The 17,429-nt window shown below is 45.2% G+C and overlaps 1 protein-coding gene and 1 long non-coding RNA gene across 4 annotated transcripts in view; one reads left to right on the forward strand and one right to left on the reverse strand.

The window, feature by feature from the left end:
• LOC129707687 (phosphatidylinositol 4-phosphate 3-kinase C2 domain-containing subunit beta-like) overlaps positions 1-17,429 on the reverse strand; it is a 177,868-nt gene that overhangs the window by 127,065 nt on the left and 33,374 nt on the right. For both annotated transcript variants that reach the window (XM_055652882.1, XM_055652883.1), the window contains exon 9: positions 14,523-14,645. In XM_055652882.1, the coding sequence (XP_055508857.1) occupies positions 14,523-14,645 (123 nt within the window). The remainder of the gene's footprint in view (positions 1-14,522; positions 14,646-17,429) is intronic.
• LOC129707690 (uncharacterized) lies at positions 12,101-14,453 on the forward strand. 2 transcript variants are annotated; one of them, XR_008725218.1, is made up of 2 exons: positions 12,101-12,235; positions 14,179-14,453. It is a non-coding gene; the product is annotated as an uncharacterized LOC129707690 (long non-coding RNA). The 2 variants fall into 2 exon arrangements; XR_008725217.1 differs by having other exon boundaries at positions 14,223-14,453.

Consider the following 17,429-nt stretch of genomic DNA (forward strand, 5'->3'; position numbering starts at 1 on the left):
TAAACCTTTCTGCCAGATGAAAAATGTCCCTTGTGGAATGGAACGGAACGGATGTAGATTGTAAATTAATTTGATATTCACCCATTAGGCCCGCAAGTGTTTCTGCCCCTTTGTGGGGAGTGTTCACAATTTCTCCCTGGTTACGCACCCCACTCTAATGGGACTGCCGATTGGTTCCCCGGTGAATCGGACAAAAGCACTAATTTGTCATTCTACACCAGATATTCTTGTTATTCCAAATGCCATATTTACTTAGCATCAGGCCATGATGTAAGCAGGAGCTGGTGCTTTAATGTCTCAAGTGATTTATAAAAAAAACAATCTTTATGTAAGTTGGCATTTAACCCAGTGCCGGCGTAGTTCTGTACCTGGTAACATCCTCTAGGCAAAATTACTCCCCCACGCCCCATCCCCCACCCCACTACATTAGTCTGACTTAAAAATAGCTCAGACCCAAAATTCAAATGATCTGAGCTGTTTAGCCACGTGCCGCCTGAGAATCAAACAGAGCATGAAATAGAACATGGGGTCTGGATGGAGTGGATGTGGAGAGGATGTTTCCACTAGTGGGAGAGTCCAGGACCAGAGGCCACAGCCTCAGACTAAAATGACGTGCCTTTAGAAAGGAGATGAGGAAGAATTTCTTTAGTCAGAGGGTGGTGAATCTGTGGAATTCATAGCCACAGAACGCTGTGGAGGCTGTCATTGCACATTTTGAAGGCGGAGGGTTATATTGTCACAATTGACAGATCCTTGATTAGTGCGGGTGTCAGGGGTTGTGGGGAGAAGGTAGGAGAATGGTGTTGAGAGGGAGAGATAGATCAGCCATTATTGAATGGCGGAGTAGACTTGATGGGCCAAATGGCCTGATTCTGCCCCGATAACCTATGACCTTATGAATATAGGGTCCTTCAGCCCACAATGTCTGTGCTGAGCATGATGTCAGTTAAACTAATCTCCTCAAGCCTGCACATGATCCATATCCCTCCATTGCCTGATGGTGTTTACTTCCCAATCACCTCTGAGAATGTGGTCATCTTGGAACATAGGACATGGAACATTAAGGCACAGGAACAGGTCCTTCGGCCCACAGCATCATGATATAATTTTATATAATAAATCTTCTCAACCTCTGGCAAAGAGTTTGATTATATTGAACCAGAAACACACACTAGCAATACCCATCCTCATCAGGTAAAGGAATATGGACTTTGTTATTTTTAACCTTGTTGCAAATACTTCCACATTTAGACAAAACATGATTGGGATCCTCACGAATAATCATTAAAGTCATCACTTTGTAATCGGCCTACAACTTTTGTCTGAAAAAAATATTCCACTTTCCCGGGGCGGCAGGGTGGCACGGCAGTAGAGTTGCTGCCTTGCAGCGCCAGAGACCCAGGTTCAATCCTGACTACAGGCGCTTTCTGTACGGAGTTTGTACGTTCTCCCTGCGATAGCATGGGTTTTCTCCGGGTGTGCCGGTTCCTTTCCAAAGATGTACAGGTTTTTCGGTTAATTGTGTTCGGTAAAATTGTAAATTGTCCCTAGTGTGTAAGATAGTGCTAGTGTACAGGGTGATCACGGGTTGGCATGGACACAGTGGGCTGAAGGGCCTGTTTCCTTGCTGTATCTCTAAAGACTAAAGTCTAAATTCATTGGACTTGTGAATTGAATCCCCACATGTGATTACAGAGATATCATCTTCAATTTCTAAGGAGAAATTTACATTTATAGATGGAGGATATTTATCTGACCGGCCTCAAGGCCTGCTCTCCAAGTGGGCTTATCTACCAAGATTTCACATCCGACTGGATTTCTTGAATCATTTTTTAAATACTTCCTTTTAAAATATTTATCCTATCAAATTTGAAAATGATGTTATAATCTTTGCTTTAGTGTAATCTCTGTGGTAAGGAGTCCAAATTCTAATAACAGTCCATAAATTCCTCATTTCCTCTTTCATTCACTTGGTAGAAACCCATCTGGAAATTCTCAAGCATGACAAAGAACTGCCTTCAAATCGCATAATGTCTTTAAAAGTGCCTATATCAGGATCTCTCTCTCTCTCTCGAAGATATTGGTGGATGGTCTGCATAATAAACTAATCAAGCACTTTATTAAAATTCATAGTCACAGACAGCACAGAAACAGGCCCTTCAGCCCAACATAACCATGCCGACCACAATGCCAATATACGTTAGTGCCCCCTGCCCGCGTTTGGCCCATATCCCTCTACACCTTTCCGATCCATGTACCTGTCCTAATGTGTTTTAAATATTGTGATAGTACTTGCCTTAATTACCTCCTCTGGCTGCTCGTTCCATACACTCACCGCCCTCTGGGAAAAATGTTCAGTGGTTCAATGGTTCGATGGTTCTTTATTATCATGTATGCACAGCACTGTGAAATTCCTTTGCACAACCCACAAATCCAATCAAATCACATAAGATACAGCGTGCAGAATATAGCTCTCAGTATTGTAGCACTTCAGTTGCAGAGACAAAGTCCAATGTCCACAATGGGATAGAGGTGAATCAGACTGCTCCTAGCTTATGGAAGGACCGTTCAAAAGTCCGATAACAGAGGGGAAGAAAGTGTTCCCAGATCTGGTGGTGCGCACTTTGAAGCTTTTGTGCTTGCTTTGTATTTTACCCTTTGTCTTAGCCTTGGTCAGTACTGTGTTTGCCGATTTTGAAGACACACTATGTTTAAATGAATGCAAACTATAAAATGGTAGCTCAGTGGTAATGTTGCTGCCTTACAGCGCCAAAGACCCAGGTTTGACCTCGATTGCAGTTGCTGTCTGAACGGAGTTTGTACGTTCTCCCTGTGGTTTGCGTGGGTAACTTCAGGATCTCAGTTTTCCCCCCACAATCCAAAGACAGGTAGGTTTGTAGATTAATTGGTGTGGTATAAGTGTAAATTAACATATAATATATAACATATAACAATTACAGCACGGAAACAGGCCATCCTGGCCCTACAAGTCCGTGCCGAACAATTATTTTCCCTTAGTCCCACCTGCCTGCACTCATACCATAACCCTCCATTCCCTTCTCATCCATATGCCTATCCAATTTATTTTTTAATTATACCAACGAACCTGCCTCCACCACTTCCACTGGAAGCTCATTCCACACAGCTACCACTCTCTGAAACACTCTCAAAAGAAGTTTCCCCTGTATTAAGATATATGTGTTGTGTAAGATTGTAATTTACCGTACTTCTAATAAAAATAAAATAAAAAAATAAATAAATAATAAAAAAATAAAAAATAAAAAGAAGTTTCCCCTCATGTTACCCCTAAACTTCTGTCCCTTAATTCTGAAGTCATGTCCTCTTGTTTGAATCTTCCCTATTCTCAAAGTTGTCCACATCAGCTCTGTCTATCCCTCTCATCATTTTAAAGACCTCTATCAAGTCCCCCTTAACCTTCTGCGCTCCAGAGAATAAATACCTAACTTATTCAACCTTTCTCTGTAACTTAATTGTTGAAACCCAGGCAACATTCTAGTAAATCTCCTCTGTACTCTCTCTATTTTGTTGAAATCCATGTTGACTGTTCCTAATCAGACCCTGTTTATCCAGATGCTTATATATATTATCTCTAAGTATCTTTTCCATTAATTTGTCCACCACTGAAGTCAAACTAACAGGTCTATAATTGCTAGGTTTACTCTTAGAACCCTTTTTAAACAATGGAACAACATGCACAGTATGCCAATCCTCGGGGACTATTCCCGTTTCTAATGACATTTGAAATATTTCTGTCATAGCCCCGGCTATTTCTACACTAACTTCCCTCAATGTCCTAGGGAATATCCTGTCAGGACCTGGAGACTTATCCACTTTTATATTTTTCAAAAGTGTCAGTACTTCTTTTACTTTGAAACTCATAGTATCCATAGCTACTCTACTAGTTTCTCTTACCTCACATAATTTAATATCCTTCTCCTTGGTGAATACCGAAGAAAATAAATTGTTCAATATCTCCCCCATCTATTTTGGTTCTGCAGATAGCTGTCCACTCTGTCTCTCCAATGGACCAATTTTATCCCTCGTTATCCTTTTGCTATTAATATAGCTGTAAAAACCCTTTGGATTTACTTTCACCTTACTTGCCAAAGCAACATCATGTCTTCTGTTAGCTTCTCTAATTTCTTTCTTAAGATTCTTTTTACATTCCTTATACTCCTCAAGCACCTCATTTACTTCATGCTGTCTATAATTATTGTAGATCTCCCTCTTTTTCCAAACAAGATGTCCAATTTCCCTTGAAAACCAGGGCTCTTTCCAATTTTTACTGTTTCCTTTCAACCAAACAGGAACATAAAGATTCTGTACTCTTAAAATTTCCCCTTTAAATGTCCTCCATTTCTCTTCTACATCTTTCCCATAACAAAATGTCCCAGTTCACTCCTTTTAAATCATTTCGCATCTCATCAAAGTTAGCCTTTCTCCAATCAAAAATCTCAACCCTAGGTCCAGTTCTGACCCTCTCCATAATTATATTGAAACTAATGGTATTGTGATCACTGGACCTGAAGTGCTCCCCAACGCATACCTCTGCCACCTGTCCCGTCTCATTTCCTAACAGGAGGTCCAGCACTGCCCCTCCTCTAGTAGGTACCTCTATGTATTGCTGCAAAAAACTACCCTGCACACATTTTACAAACTCCAAACCATCCAGCCCATTTACAGAATGTGTTTCCCAGTCTATGTGTGGAAAGTTGAAATCTCCCACAATCACTACCTTGTGCTTACTACTAATATCTGCTATCTCCTTACATATTTGCTCTTCCAATTCTCGATCCCCATTTGGTGGTCTATAATACACCCCTATAAGTGTTGCTACACCTTTCCCACTTCTCAGTTCCTCCCAAATAGCCTCCCTAGATGAGCCCTCCAATCTATCCTGCCAAAGCACTGCTGTAATATCTTCCCTGACTAGCAATGCAACACCTCCACCTCTTGCCCCTCCAATTCTATCACACCTGAAGCTACGAAATCCTGGAATATTTAGTTTCCAATCACACCCCTCCTGCAACCATGTTTCACTGATCGCCACAACATCATACTTCCAGGTGTCTATCCAGACTCTAAGCTCATCCACCTTTCTTACAATGCTCCTAGCATTAAAATATGCCCATTTAAGAAACCCCCCGCCTCTTATTCTCTGTTTATTTCCTTTTTCTTCTTTCTCCTCTTGTGTCCGAGTGCTTCCCTTTTCTGCTTCCTGCCTCCCATTCTGTCTACTAGCTTTCTTTATTTGAGTCCCTCGCCCCAACCATTCTAGTTTAAAGTCTCCCCAGTAGCCTTTGCAAATTTCCCCGCCAGGATATTAGTTCCCCTTCGGGTTCAAGTGCAACCCATCCTTTCTGTACAGGTCCCACCTTCCCCAAAAGAAGTCCAAACGATCCAGAAACTTGAATCCCTGCCCTCTGCACCAGTCTTTCAGCCACGCATTTATCCTCCACCTCGCTCCATTCCTACTCTCACTGTCGCGTGGCACAGGCAGTAATCCTGAGATTGTTACCTTTTGGGCCCTTTTCCTTAACTCTCCTCCCAACTCCCTAAATCCTCCCTTCAGGACCTCTTCCCTTTTTTTACCTATGTCATTTGTACCTATTTGTACCACGACCTCAGGCTCCTCTCCCTCTGATTTCAGGATATCTTGGACGCGTTGAGACATGTCCGAGACCTTGGCACCAGGGAGGCAGACCACCATCCTGGTCTCCCGACTGCATCCACAGAATCGCCTATCCGACCCCCTAACAATAGAGTCCCCAATTACTATTGCCCTCTTCTTTTTGTCCCTACCTTTTGGAGCAACAGGACCAGTCTCTGTGCTGGAGGCCCGTCCGCTGTCACTACCCCCGGGGTAGGCTGTCACCCCCATCCGTACTCAAACAGGAGTACTTATTTGCAAGGTGTACCGACATTGGAGTACTCACTCGTCCCTGCCTCTGCCCCTTGCCCTTCCCTAGCGTGACCCACATGTCTCTCTCCCGTGGTTTTGGAATGACCACCTCCCTATAACTCCTCTCTATGACCTCCTCACTCTCCCTGACCAGACAGAGGTCATTGAGCTGCTGCTCCAGGATCCTAATACGGTCCCTAGGAGCCCCATCTCGATGCATCTGGTGCAGATGTGGACGTCTGGAGGGCCATCCGACACCATGACCTCCCACATCTGACATCCAGAACAGTACACTGCTCTGACTGTCATTCTCCCGCCTTACCCTGGATCCGATACAAGTACAGTACAATGGAAACTGCTGGGAGAAATCAGCAGGTATCTGACTCACAACAGCTGCTCCCTCTTGACCTTTAAACTGTACCTTTATTATATAAACAAAAAGCACTGTACCTTTACTAAAGCACTGTACCCTTAGCCCACTGTACCTTTACTAAAGCACTGTACCCTTAGCTCACTGTACCTTTACTAAAGCACTGTACCTTTACTAAAGCACTGTACCTTTAGCCCACTGTACCCTTAGCTCACTGTACCTTTACTAAAGCTCACTGTACCTTTACTAAAGCACTGTACCTTTAACCAGAAAGCAGAAATGCTAACCTGAGGTTGCACCCAATCAGCTGCTTCCTCTAGTCTGCTTCCACCAATCAGCGGCTTCCACCAGAACCCTCCCTATGGAGTGTGGAACGTTACAGATTTCAGATGCCCTGACCCTCCTCCACTCGCTCCAACGGTTCCCGGGCCTCTATTGTCCCTATTGTGTGTAGATTAGCATTGATGTGCGGGAATCGTTGGTTTGGGCAGACTCGGTGGGCTGAAGGGCCTGTTTCCGTGCTGTACAGCATCTCGAAAAAAACTATAAATTCTGCAGGGTTGGAATTTCACACTGGTATGCTGAATAAAGAATGGCTTTTCCTACTGGATATTTTGGGTATTCATTTCAACTTGAAACAGTTAAAACTGAAAGCTTTAAGACTCAGCGTATTGGGATATCCATATTCTGTGAAGGAGACAACAAAAATGCTAGACTTTCTGGGTGTACAATTGGTGAGAGTGATCCGTACAGATTAGGACATTGATTTCATGTCAGGCTTGCTTTGGCGGAGAGATTGTCATTGGTGCAGGGCTGAAATGCACTGATTAACAGGCTGGTTTAGTCGTTAAGTGGGAAGATTGCAACCCTCGGCAAGTTTTAAAGTTGTAGATGATGCCGGTGGACATCCATCTCCTGACATGACACGCAAGCAGGAAATACCACCAGGTGCCTTCCACAGAGGTGGCATCTGATATAGACCGCTTCTGTAGACACTCGGTGGCATCAAAGCAGAAACAACGGGAATTTATGTGGACACAAGGAACTGCAGAAGCTTGAATTTTGCGCAGAACACAAAGTGCAGGACTAATTCAGCGGGTCAGGCAGCATCTCTGGAGGAAAGGAATACGTGACGTTTCAGTCTGAAGAAATGTCTCGACCCGAAACATCACCTTTTCCTTTGCTCTAGAGACCCTGCCTGTCTGACTGAGTTACTCCAGCTTTTTTGTGTCAATCTTTGGTTTAAACCAGCATCTGCTGTTCCTTTCTGCACATCTCTGGAGGACATGGGTAAGTGATGCTAGAGGTCGGACTGGAATTATGTAACAACTCTGCACAATACCCTTCAATTCAGTACACACACAAGATAGATTAACTTGGAAACTGAACTGCATAAAGCTAGCTTTTTATTTTATCTTATGTGATTAAGATTTGACTTTGCCAAGCGCAGACTAAAGGGCCTGTCCCACTTGCCGATATTTTCGGCGACTGCCGGCATCATTGACTGACGTATCTGGTCACCGAAATATACGCGGTGCGTTGACGTATGACGCGGTGGTGACGCACGGTGTTTTTTCAAGTGTCGCAACATTTTTGTTTGTCACGGCTGGATTTTGAAATGTTCAAAACCTTTTGCCGGCGTCATATCAGTGTCGCCTTGAGCTCTTGGTTGATGCCATTTCACCCCCTTCCCAGTCTCACACTGACCTATCTGTCCTCGGCCTCCTCCACTGCCAGAGTCAAACCCAATGCAAAGTCGAAGAACAACACTTCATATTCCACCTGGGTAGTCCACAACCAAGTAAGAATGTCATTGTTCGGTCTGGGACATATGACAATAAAACACTCTTGACTCTTGAATCTCATCATTTAATTTTCCCCAGGTTACCCTTACCTCTGATGCTCCCCCATCCCCTCTCTCTCTCTCTCTCTCTCTCTCTCTCTCTCTCTCTCTTTTCTCTCCCCTTCTGATCCGCCACTGGCCCTGACATTGCCGTTCCATAAGACAAATGTCATAGGAGCAGAATTAGGCCATTCGCCCCATCAAGTCCATTCTGCCATTCAAACATGGCTGATCTAATTTTCCATCTCAACCCCATTCTCCAGCCTTTCCCCCGTAACCTTTGACACCCTTATTAATCATGAACCTATCATTCTCCGCTTTAAAAATACCCAATGACTTGGCCTCCAAAGCCATCTGCGGCATTTAATTCCACAGATTCACCAGCCTCTGACTCATCTCCATTGTAAAGGTACGGGTACATCTTATTATTACTCTCCCACGACTGGAAACATCCTCCTCACATCACTCAATCTGGGCCTGTAATTATTCAGTTGGTTTCTATGAGATCCCCTCCTCACCCCTCTAAACTGCAGCAAATAAAGACCCAGCGATGTCCAAATGCCCCTCGTTCATTAATCCAACAATTCCCGGCATTATTCTCCCCTTCCCATATCTCCTCCACTACAGCCCACCACCCAATGCCCACCACCACCCTATAAACCATTTTCATCCCGTTCACCTGCCTGTTTGCATCCAGTTACCACACACTTCACCCACTGAATCCCCTTCTCCATCTGCTTCCATCTGTCCTTCACCTCTCACAGAATATCAAACAGCATATCACAGGGACAGGCCCTTCAGCCCACAATGTCCGAGCCGGACTTGATGCCAAGTTAAACTAATCACTTCCGCCTGCACGTATTCCCTATCCCTTCATTCCCTGCATATCCATGTGCCTACCTAAAAGACTTTTAAACACCACTTATCGTATCTGCCTCCAGCACTACCCCAGCAGTGGGTTCCAGGCACCCACCACCCTCTGTGCAAAAAAACTTGTCCCGCACATCACCTTTAAACTTAAAGCTATGCCCTCTAGTCTTTGACATTTCCACCCTGGGAAAAAGGTTCTGAGTGTCTACCCTACGTATGCCTCTCAACTTTTTATACACTTCCATCAGGTCTCCCTCTCCCTGACTCTCAGTCTGAAAAAGGGTCTTGACCTGAAACGTCACCTGTTCCTTTTCTCTAGAGATGCGGCCTGACCCGCTGAGTTACTCCAGCATTTTGTGTCGATCATTGAGCCAAAACCAATTTGCTCCCTCCCATATCTTGTCTGATCAGCATCTGCAGATGCCGGTTTACAAAAAGGACACAAAGTGCTGGAGCAGCAAGTCAGGCAGCATCTCTGGAGAACATGGATAGGTGACGTTTTGGGTTGGGACCCTTCTTCAAACTGATTATAGTATAGGGGAGAAGAATGGAAGAGACAAGGAGGTGGAGTAAACCCTGGTGTGTGATAGGTGGATACAATTTAATTTAGTTTACTTTAGTTTAAGAGATACAGCGTGGAAACAGGACCTTCGGCCCACCGAGTCCAAACCAACCAGCGATCCCCGAACATTAACACTATCCTACCCACACACTAGGGATAATTTGCAATTTAAGCTAATTAACCCAAGCTAATTAACCTACTAACCTATACATCTTTGCAGTGTGGGGGGGAAACGAGAGCACCGGGAAAAAACCCTCGCAGGTCACGACGAGGAATGTGCAAACTCTGCACAGACAGCACCCTTAGTCAGGATCGAACACAGATCTTGGCTTTGTAAGGCAGCAACTCTACCACTGTGCCACTGTGGGGATTGAGTGGGTTGTAAATCATTCTGGTTAAATTCCTCTGGTTGTAAATTAATCTGTGTATCTGACACGGTGTCAAGCGGTGAGAGGGTAACGTTGCAGCAGTCTGCTCTAGTGCAGGCACATTCAGACATGTTAGTGGTGGGGTGAGCCTCCGGTGTCTCTCACACATCCTGCCGCTCCTTCAGGTTCACCGACACACCTCCCCAGTGTAGCCAAATCGAGCAATGTTTACTCATTGAAGTGGAGAAGGCGAGACAAAGACAAGACAGCAGTCATTTGTAATAGCACTGTCCCACGGTGCGAGTTCATTCCAAGAGCTCTCCCAAGTTTAAAAAAAATCAAACTAGTGGTAAGCACGGAGAATGAACATAGCAGGCACGTCAGAGCTCGGGGACGTCTCTTAGCGCTAACGGCAGGTACTCGGGAAGACTCGCTAACGGCAGGTCAGCATGGGAAGACTCGTGAAGATTTTTCAACATGATGAAAAATGTCCACGAGAGCCCCGAGTACCGACGAGTGGCCATTACCGTAAATCTCCAAGTTCGAATCAGGGCTAAACTCGGGAGAACTTGGAATGAACTCGTACTGTGAGACAGGGATTTAAGGGTCCAGACCCGAAACATTGCTGGTCTGAAGAAGGGTTCAATCCCCAAAGGTCACCAGCCTGAAGAAGGATGCTCCCCTGAAACATCATTAGTCCAAGCAAGGATCCCAAGCCAAAATGCCGTTAATCTGAATCCCAACCCGAAACATAACCAGTCTGAAGAAGGGTCCTGACGCACAACATCAACAGTCTGAAGAAGGGTCCTGACCTCAAACCGCCAATCTGAAGCAGATATCAGGATAAGCTGGTAGGCACCTGGAATCCACCATCTGAAGATTTCCTTCCAAGGTACAAATCATTTAAGGGCGGCACAACTAGTAAAGTTGCTGCCTCACAGAGCCAGAGACCCGGGTTCAATCTTGACCTCGGGCGCTCTCTGTGTGTGGAGTTTGCACGTTCTCCCTGTGAATGCGTGGGTTTCCTCCGGGTGCTCCGGTTTGCTCCCACATCCCAAAGACGTGTGGGTTTGTAGGTCAATTGGCCCTCTGTAAATTGCCCCCTTGTGTGTAGGGAGTGGATGAGGAAGTGGGATAACATAGAACTATTGTGAACGGGAGATTGGTGGCCAGCACGATCATGGTGGGCCGAAGGGCCCTGTTCCATGCTTTATCTCTAAATCGATCAAAAATATATAAATGCAGATCACCATCTGGTGGCTACACTGAGATGTTCATGCATAAAATTATCTGCCATTTTGACTTAATTTAGTTGACTAATCATTATCTGTCAAGTTGCAGCAGGCCAGTCCATGCAGGAGAATATTTGACAATAGTCTTTTGTTAATCGTATTTGTAACTACTTTACAGGCATGTGTCATGTATAAGTCACTATTACAGTTAAGAAACAATACTGAAACAAAACACAAAGTGCTGAAGGAACTACGTGAGTCAGGCAGCATCAGTGGATGGAATGGACTGATGCCATTTTGGGTCAGGACCCTTCTTTAGACTTCAATCTGACTTTAAACGTTGTTGGTCTATTCCTTGTCTCCTGACCTGTTGTGTTACTCTAGCACTTTGTGGTTTTTGATGAATCACTCAAACACCTGCAGTTTCTTCAAATCCCACTATCCCCATCCACTCCTTACAAACCTGCGTCAATTCGCATTTTACTGGTCCCTTGCGAAATCTCCTCATAGTCTGCCTCAAGTATTGTGACACCCTTGCTCACTGCTCCCCCTCTGTGATTCCAGCTGCCCCCCCCCCCCCCCCCCGCCCTTTGGCCATGTTCCTTGTGTCAGCCACCCACTCCCCATCTGACAACAGAGGTCGGGCATTTCTCTTTGCAGAGGAGATCTACCAGAATGCTGCATGGATTATTAGGAGGCCTTTAGCTATAGGGAATTTATGGAAGAATAGTGAAACTAGGAAGATTTAGCGTCTTCATCCAAACCATTCCGGCTTTCTTGGTTGGTTGTACCTCCCCCCCAAAGGGCACCCGGTGTACTGTCTCGACCATGATTCTTTGACGTCACTTGAAACATGTTTCCCTCCAGAGATGCTGCCTGACCTGCTGAGTTACTCCAGCACTTGGCGTTTTTGCTCTGGACAAACATAAGATTGTTTTCTATGGAGTGTCGGAGGTCGAGAGAGGACCTGACAGGAGTATATCACATTATGAGATGCATGGATAGGGTAGACAACCGGAACCTGCTTCTTCAGGGTGGAAATCTCAAGGACTGAAGGGCAACAGAAGGTGAGTGAAATAAAGTTTACATAGACACAAAAGGCTGGAGTAACTCAGCGGGACATGCAGCATCTCTAGAGAGAAGGAATTGGTGACCCAGTCGAGTGCCTTGACCCAAAACGTCACCCATTCCTTCTCTCCCGAGATGCTGCCTGTCCTGCCGAGTTACTCCAGCATTTTGTGTCCACCTTTGGTTTAAACCAGCATCTGCAGTTCCTTCCTACACTTAAAGTTAAAAGCAGAGACGTGGGGGGTAAGTCTTTTATACAGGTGGTGGGTGCGTGGAACGTGCTATTCCTGGGGTGGTGGTAGAAGCAGGCAGGATAATGCCATTTTAGAGGATTTTAAGTAGAGTGGTGGGTGTCTGGAATGCATTTTGATCGGCACATGGATATGCAGGGTTCCTGTGCTGCACTGACTATAATTTGCGGAGCTAATGGAGTTCCGTGGGGCAGGACTCATCTTCACCTCCAGGAAACCTCAGGTCTGTCGACATAGAGAATTGACAAAGAATACTTGATAAGAGCTGCCAGAAGAAGCGGTGGAGGCTGAGACAAATATAGTGTCCAAAGACAACATGGACTGGGATTTGGATGGGAAAGGTGTGGAGGATGTGGACCTAATATTGGCAAATAGGATTAACGTTGATAGGCAAAGTGGTCAGCATGGATGGATTTAGTTTAGTGTATTGTCAAGTCTACCGCAGGCTTTTGTTGCGCGCTAACCAGTCAACGGAAATATTATACACGATTACCATTGCGCCATCCAGGTTCAGCTACAGGATAAAGGGAATAACGTTTGGAGCAAGATATAGTCTGATTATTAAAAATAGTCCGAGGGTCTCCAGAGAGGAGATGGTAGCTCAGGGCTGCTCTCTTGTTGTTGATAGGTTGGTTAAGTTCAGCCAAAGGGCTTGTTTCTGTGCAATGCAACTCTGTAATAATGCAATAGTTAATAGCTCCAAAATACTCGCAATTCTTTAACAGCCCTCTAAAGCACCCGTACTGCTGCATTTATTAAATAGTTCATGCCAGATCTGCAGTACAGGCCATCAACACAGATTAAGCCGTCTTCTCGAGTCTTCTAAAGACAGCTTTACCTGCAGGGTGCAGAAGGCTTCGGGGATCCTCTGAGAAAAATATGAAGACGCTCATGTTTGTTGCTCCTTGTTACATCTCTTGCTCCAACCCAGACAGTGCATTGGTTGGTGCATGGATGTGTCAATGGCTTTAAGGGCCTGTCCCACTTGGGTGTCATTTGCGTGTCATTTACACAACATCATTTAAGCATTACGAGGCACGACGCATGCATTGCGCGCGTGGTGGTGTATGCAGTGACGCGCAGTAGCCCGCGGTGCCCCAGGATTTTGGGATTATCAAAATCCTCACGCGCTACCTGTGTGACACGCAAATGACGCCCAGGTGGGACACATTAGGTGCAGTACTGGTTCATTTCAATGTGGGGAAAGTGTAACATTCCTCAGTGGTTTAGATTCCACTAGCGCAGCTGGTAGACCTAGTGCCTCACAGCACCACTCCTCTCTCTCACCGACACCCTCGTATAGCTCCCGCACATTCCATCTCTCTCCTTCTCACTGGGACTATTTCTCTCACGCGCTCCATCTCTCTCTCGCTGACTCACCATCTCTCTCTCTCTCTCTCTCTCTCTCACAGTGACACCATCTATCACTCACATACACCATTCTCTCACCATCTCTCGCTTTCACACCATTGGCTCCATTTCCCATTACTGCTGCTCTGCACCGATTCACCATTACTGGTGCTCTCGCCTAAGTCCCCATTAGCCCCTTTATTAAAGTTTATCTCCTTTAAACTGCTCCTCTTAAAGCTAAGCCCTCCTCCAGTCTTTGATTTTCCACCCTGGGAAACTATGGGTGACTTTCAGATCAGCTCAGTCAGATTTGAAGACCTGCTTTGTTTTCACTTTGCCAGAATGCTATTGAACCAGATTTATATTTTGACTCGTTACATGCCAGAGTCACTGATACATTGGGAAGTGTGGAGGAAACCGGAGCACCCGGACATCCATGCGATCACAGGGAGAACATACGAACTCCACATGGACAGCACCCGAGGTCGGGATCGAACCGGGGTCTCTGGCGCTGGAGGTAGCGGCTCTACCAGCTGTGCCACCTGTTGCTACCAGCTGCTGCAACTGTGCTGTCATTTTATCACCGTGCTTTGACCCAATAAAGATTTACGATGGAGTTGGGACTTAGTGACGTCGGATCCTAGCCACTACAATACACTTTGATCTGTTCTCTCTCCCTCTGTACCTGTTGCTGTGGTGAGACAAGCGAATTCAGGTGCTGGATGGCAGTTGTTATCTCCCTGGTTTCTACTGACAGAAGCAAGTAGCAAATGGCTTTAACCTCCTCCACAAGGCGACACGTACTTTTCTGTAAAAGACCAACAGAGAGAGAGAGAGAGAGAGAGAGAGAGATGCTTTTAAACGTTCTGTCTTCAGGCATTACCACAAAGCTCATAAATAGTCAGGACATAAACATTTAGAGAGGCCCATGGAAAGGACACTTTTACTGGGATATTGACCAAATGCAGGCAATGGGATTGTCTTAGATGAGCTATCTTGGTTGCAATGGACAAGTTAAACAAGATGCAGCAGCATCTATGGAGCGAAGGAAATAGGCAACGTTTCGGGCCGAAACCCTTTCAACTCGACCATGTCGACCAAGATACCCCATCTAAGCCCATTCCAGCAGAGAAACAGGCTGTTCAGTCCCATTGCTGTATGACTCTATGACTCTACCAACTGAGAAAATTTGAGATGTGTGGGGCAGGTTTTTTAAACAGATCGATGAGTGCCCGGAGCATGCTGCCAGGGGTGGTGGTGGAGGCAGATATGATAGTTTCATGGCATGATGTGATAGATTCAGGGGCAGTTTCTTCCCAGCTTTTATCAAGCAATGGAACAGTCCTCTCACCATCTAGACTGTGGTCCTGGCCTCCCATCTACCTCAGTGAAGACTCTTTGAACTATCTTGAATGTAATCACGGATAGTCTTTTCTCTGACTGGATGGCACGCGATAAAATATTTTCACTGTACCTCGCTACATGTGACAATAATAAACTAAACTAGTAATAAACTAGAGGCATTTAAGGGGCTTTTAGATAAACTCATGGATATGCAAGGAATAGAGGGATGTGGACCACGTATAGGCAGAGGGCGTTAATTTAACGTGGCATCATGTTCAGCACAGACATTGTATGGTAAAGGGCCTGTTCCTGTGTTGTGCTCTTCCATATTAAATTGTGCTTGTAAACGAACAAAAACCAGATTCCCAATAGATGTGCTCACTTCGCATTTCTGATTCATCCCAATATTTTCAATGAAAACTCTGAATTTTTATATTACATACCACATAACACAAACCATTTTAGAATGCACTATTCTTTCAGATATTTAAACTTTAGACTTTAGAGATACAGCATGGAAATAGGCCATTTGGGCCACCGAATCCTCAGCCACTTACACTATCCTACACAGCAGGGACAACTTTACAATTACAGAAGCCAATTAACCTACAAACCCGCACGTCTTTGGGGTGTAGGAGGAAACCGGAGCACCCGGAGAGAACATACAAACTAAAGCAAACAGCGCCCATGGTCAGGATTGAACCCAGGTCCCTGGCGCTGAAAGGTAGAAAACTTTACTGCTGTGCCACTGTGCAGCCACAAAAAGTAGTCTATTTTTAATTCCTGTCGGAAAGTTACTAGCGTTGTGATCTCTGCTGATTGCTACTTATATTAACGATTTGGATGAGAAGATAGGTGGCAAGGTTTACAGATACGACATGTATACATACCGACATCCGTGTCCATGCCGACCATCGCACAACTGTTTACACCAGTTCTATATTATACCATATTTTCATCCATTCCCGACACACTAGGAGCAATTTACAGAAGCCAATTAACCTACAGTACATGCCCGCATGCCTCCGGGGTGTGGGAGAAAACTGGAACACCCGGAGGAAACCCACTCGTTCACAGGGAGATGGTGCAAATTCCACACACAGACAACACCCGGGTGGTGTGAAGCAGCAGCTCTGTGCCTCTGTGCTGCCCCTGGATGGAGGTTAAATCGTACACTCTCTAGCAGCTTAATGTTCAATCAGAATAAAAAGGCTGTCGATCAAGTTATGGTCTCCATTACCCAGGGGCAACAGGCTTTCCAAAGAGCTTGGTTTGACGTTAAGATGTTTGTGTCTGAATAGAACAGACCATCCACTTCACAGTATTAATCTCCTACACCAATTGACTCTTTAGTCTCACACCAGCACACCTCACTGACTGGCCGGTCCCAGGCTTAGGTGAATAATGCTGTTCGAGCAAGCGTGAAGTGAAAAAGACCTAGTTAACTTCTTGTGTGGGAAGTGAACTGCAGATGCTGGTTTAAACCGAAGATAGACACTAAATGTTGGGGTAGTCAGCGGGACAGGCAGCATCTCTGGATAGAAGATAGAGGAATGGATGATGTTTCTGAAGGAAAGGTCTCGACCCGAAACGTCACCCATTCCTTCACTCCAGAAATGCTGCCTGTCCCGCTGAGTTACTCCAGCTTTTTGTGTCTATCTTTGGTTAGCTTCATATTTCCCCTCACACACTCCATTAACTTTTAGCTTGCCCCCTATCTCATACAGATTTGGAACTCCCCATATCAAGACAATGGGGTCAAATAGAATTTGCAACGTTTTTTTAATTATTGACGTAGGAATCCGGATCCATTCAGATCGGGGTGAGGCCACCCTCAAACGTGGGCTGGGTATTGGCCCCAGGAGGGGGCGCTGCCCCAGGTATAGATTAATTCCGTGAACCACAACTTGAACATGTCAGTTCACCTGCTGCCTCATAGCGTACAGTGGTCATTTGTGTGTGAGCAAAATGCAACGCAGAGTGAAAATACACTGAAATATTGGGTGCATTCGGCCGAGTCAGTACTAAATTGAAATTAAGCCTTGCCCACTCCTTAACCTTCAAGGTGCTGCAGCCGCTTAAATGTCAGTATCTTCTAGGGAGTGGATATTTGTATTTGAGTCTCCGTATATGCTAATTCTAGGTTCCCTGCATTACTTTGACCGACCATTTCATTAGATGCTAGATTATTCCTAATGGATACAATGAGGGAAGAATCCTGTTTCATAGAACATAGAACAGGGAGCAG

The sequence above is a fragment of the Leucoraja erinacea genome, chromosome 22, assembly GCF_028641065.1.
Source record: "Leucoraja erinacea ecotype New England chromosome 22, Leri_hhj_1, whole genome shotgun sequence".
NCBI lineage: Eukaryota > Metazoa > Chordata > Chondrichthyes > Rajiformes > Rajidae > Leucoraja > Leucoraja erinaceus.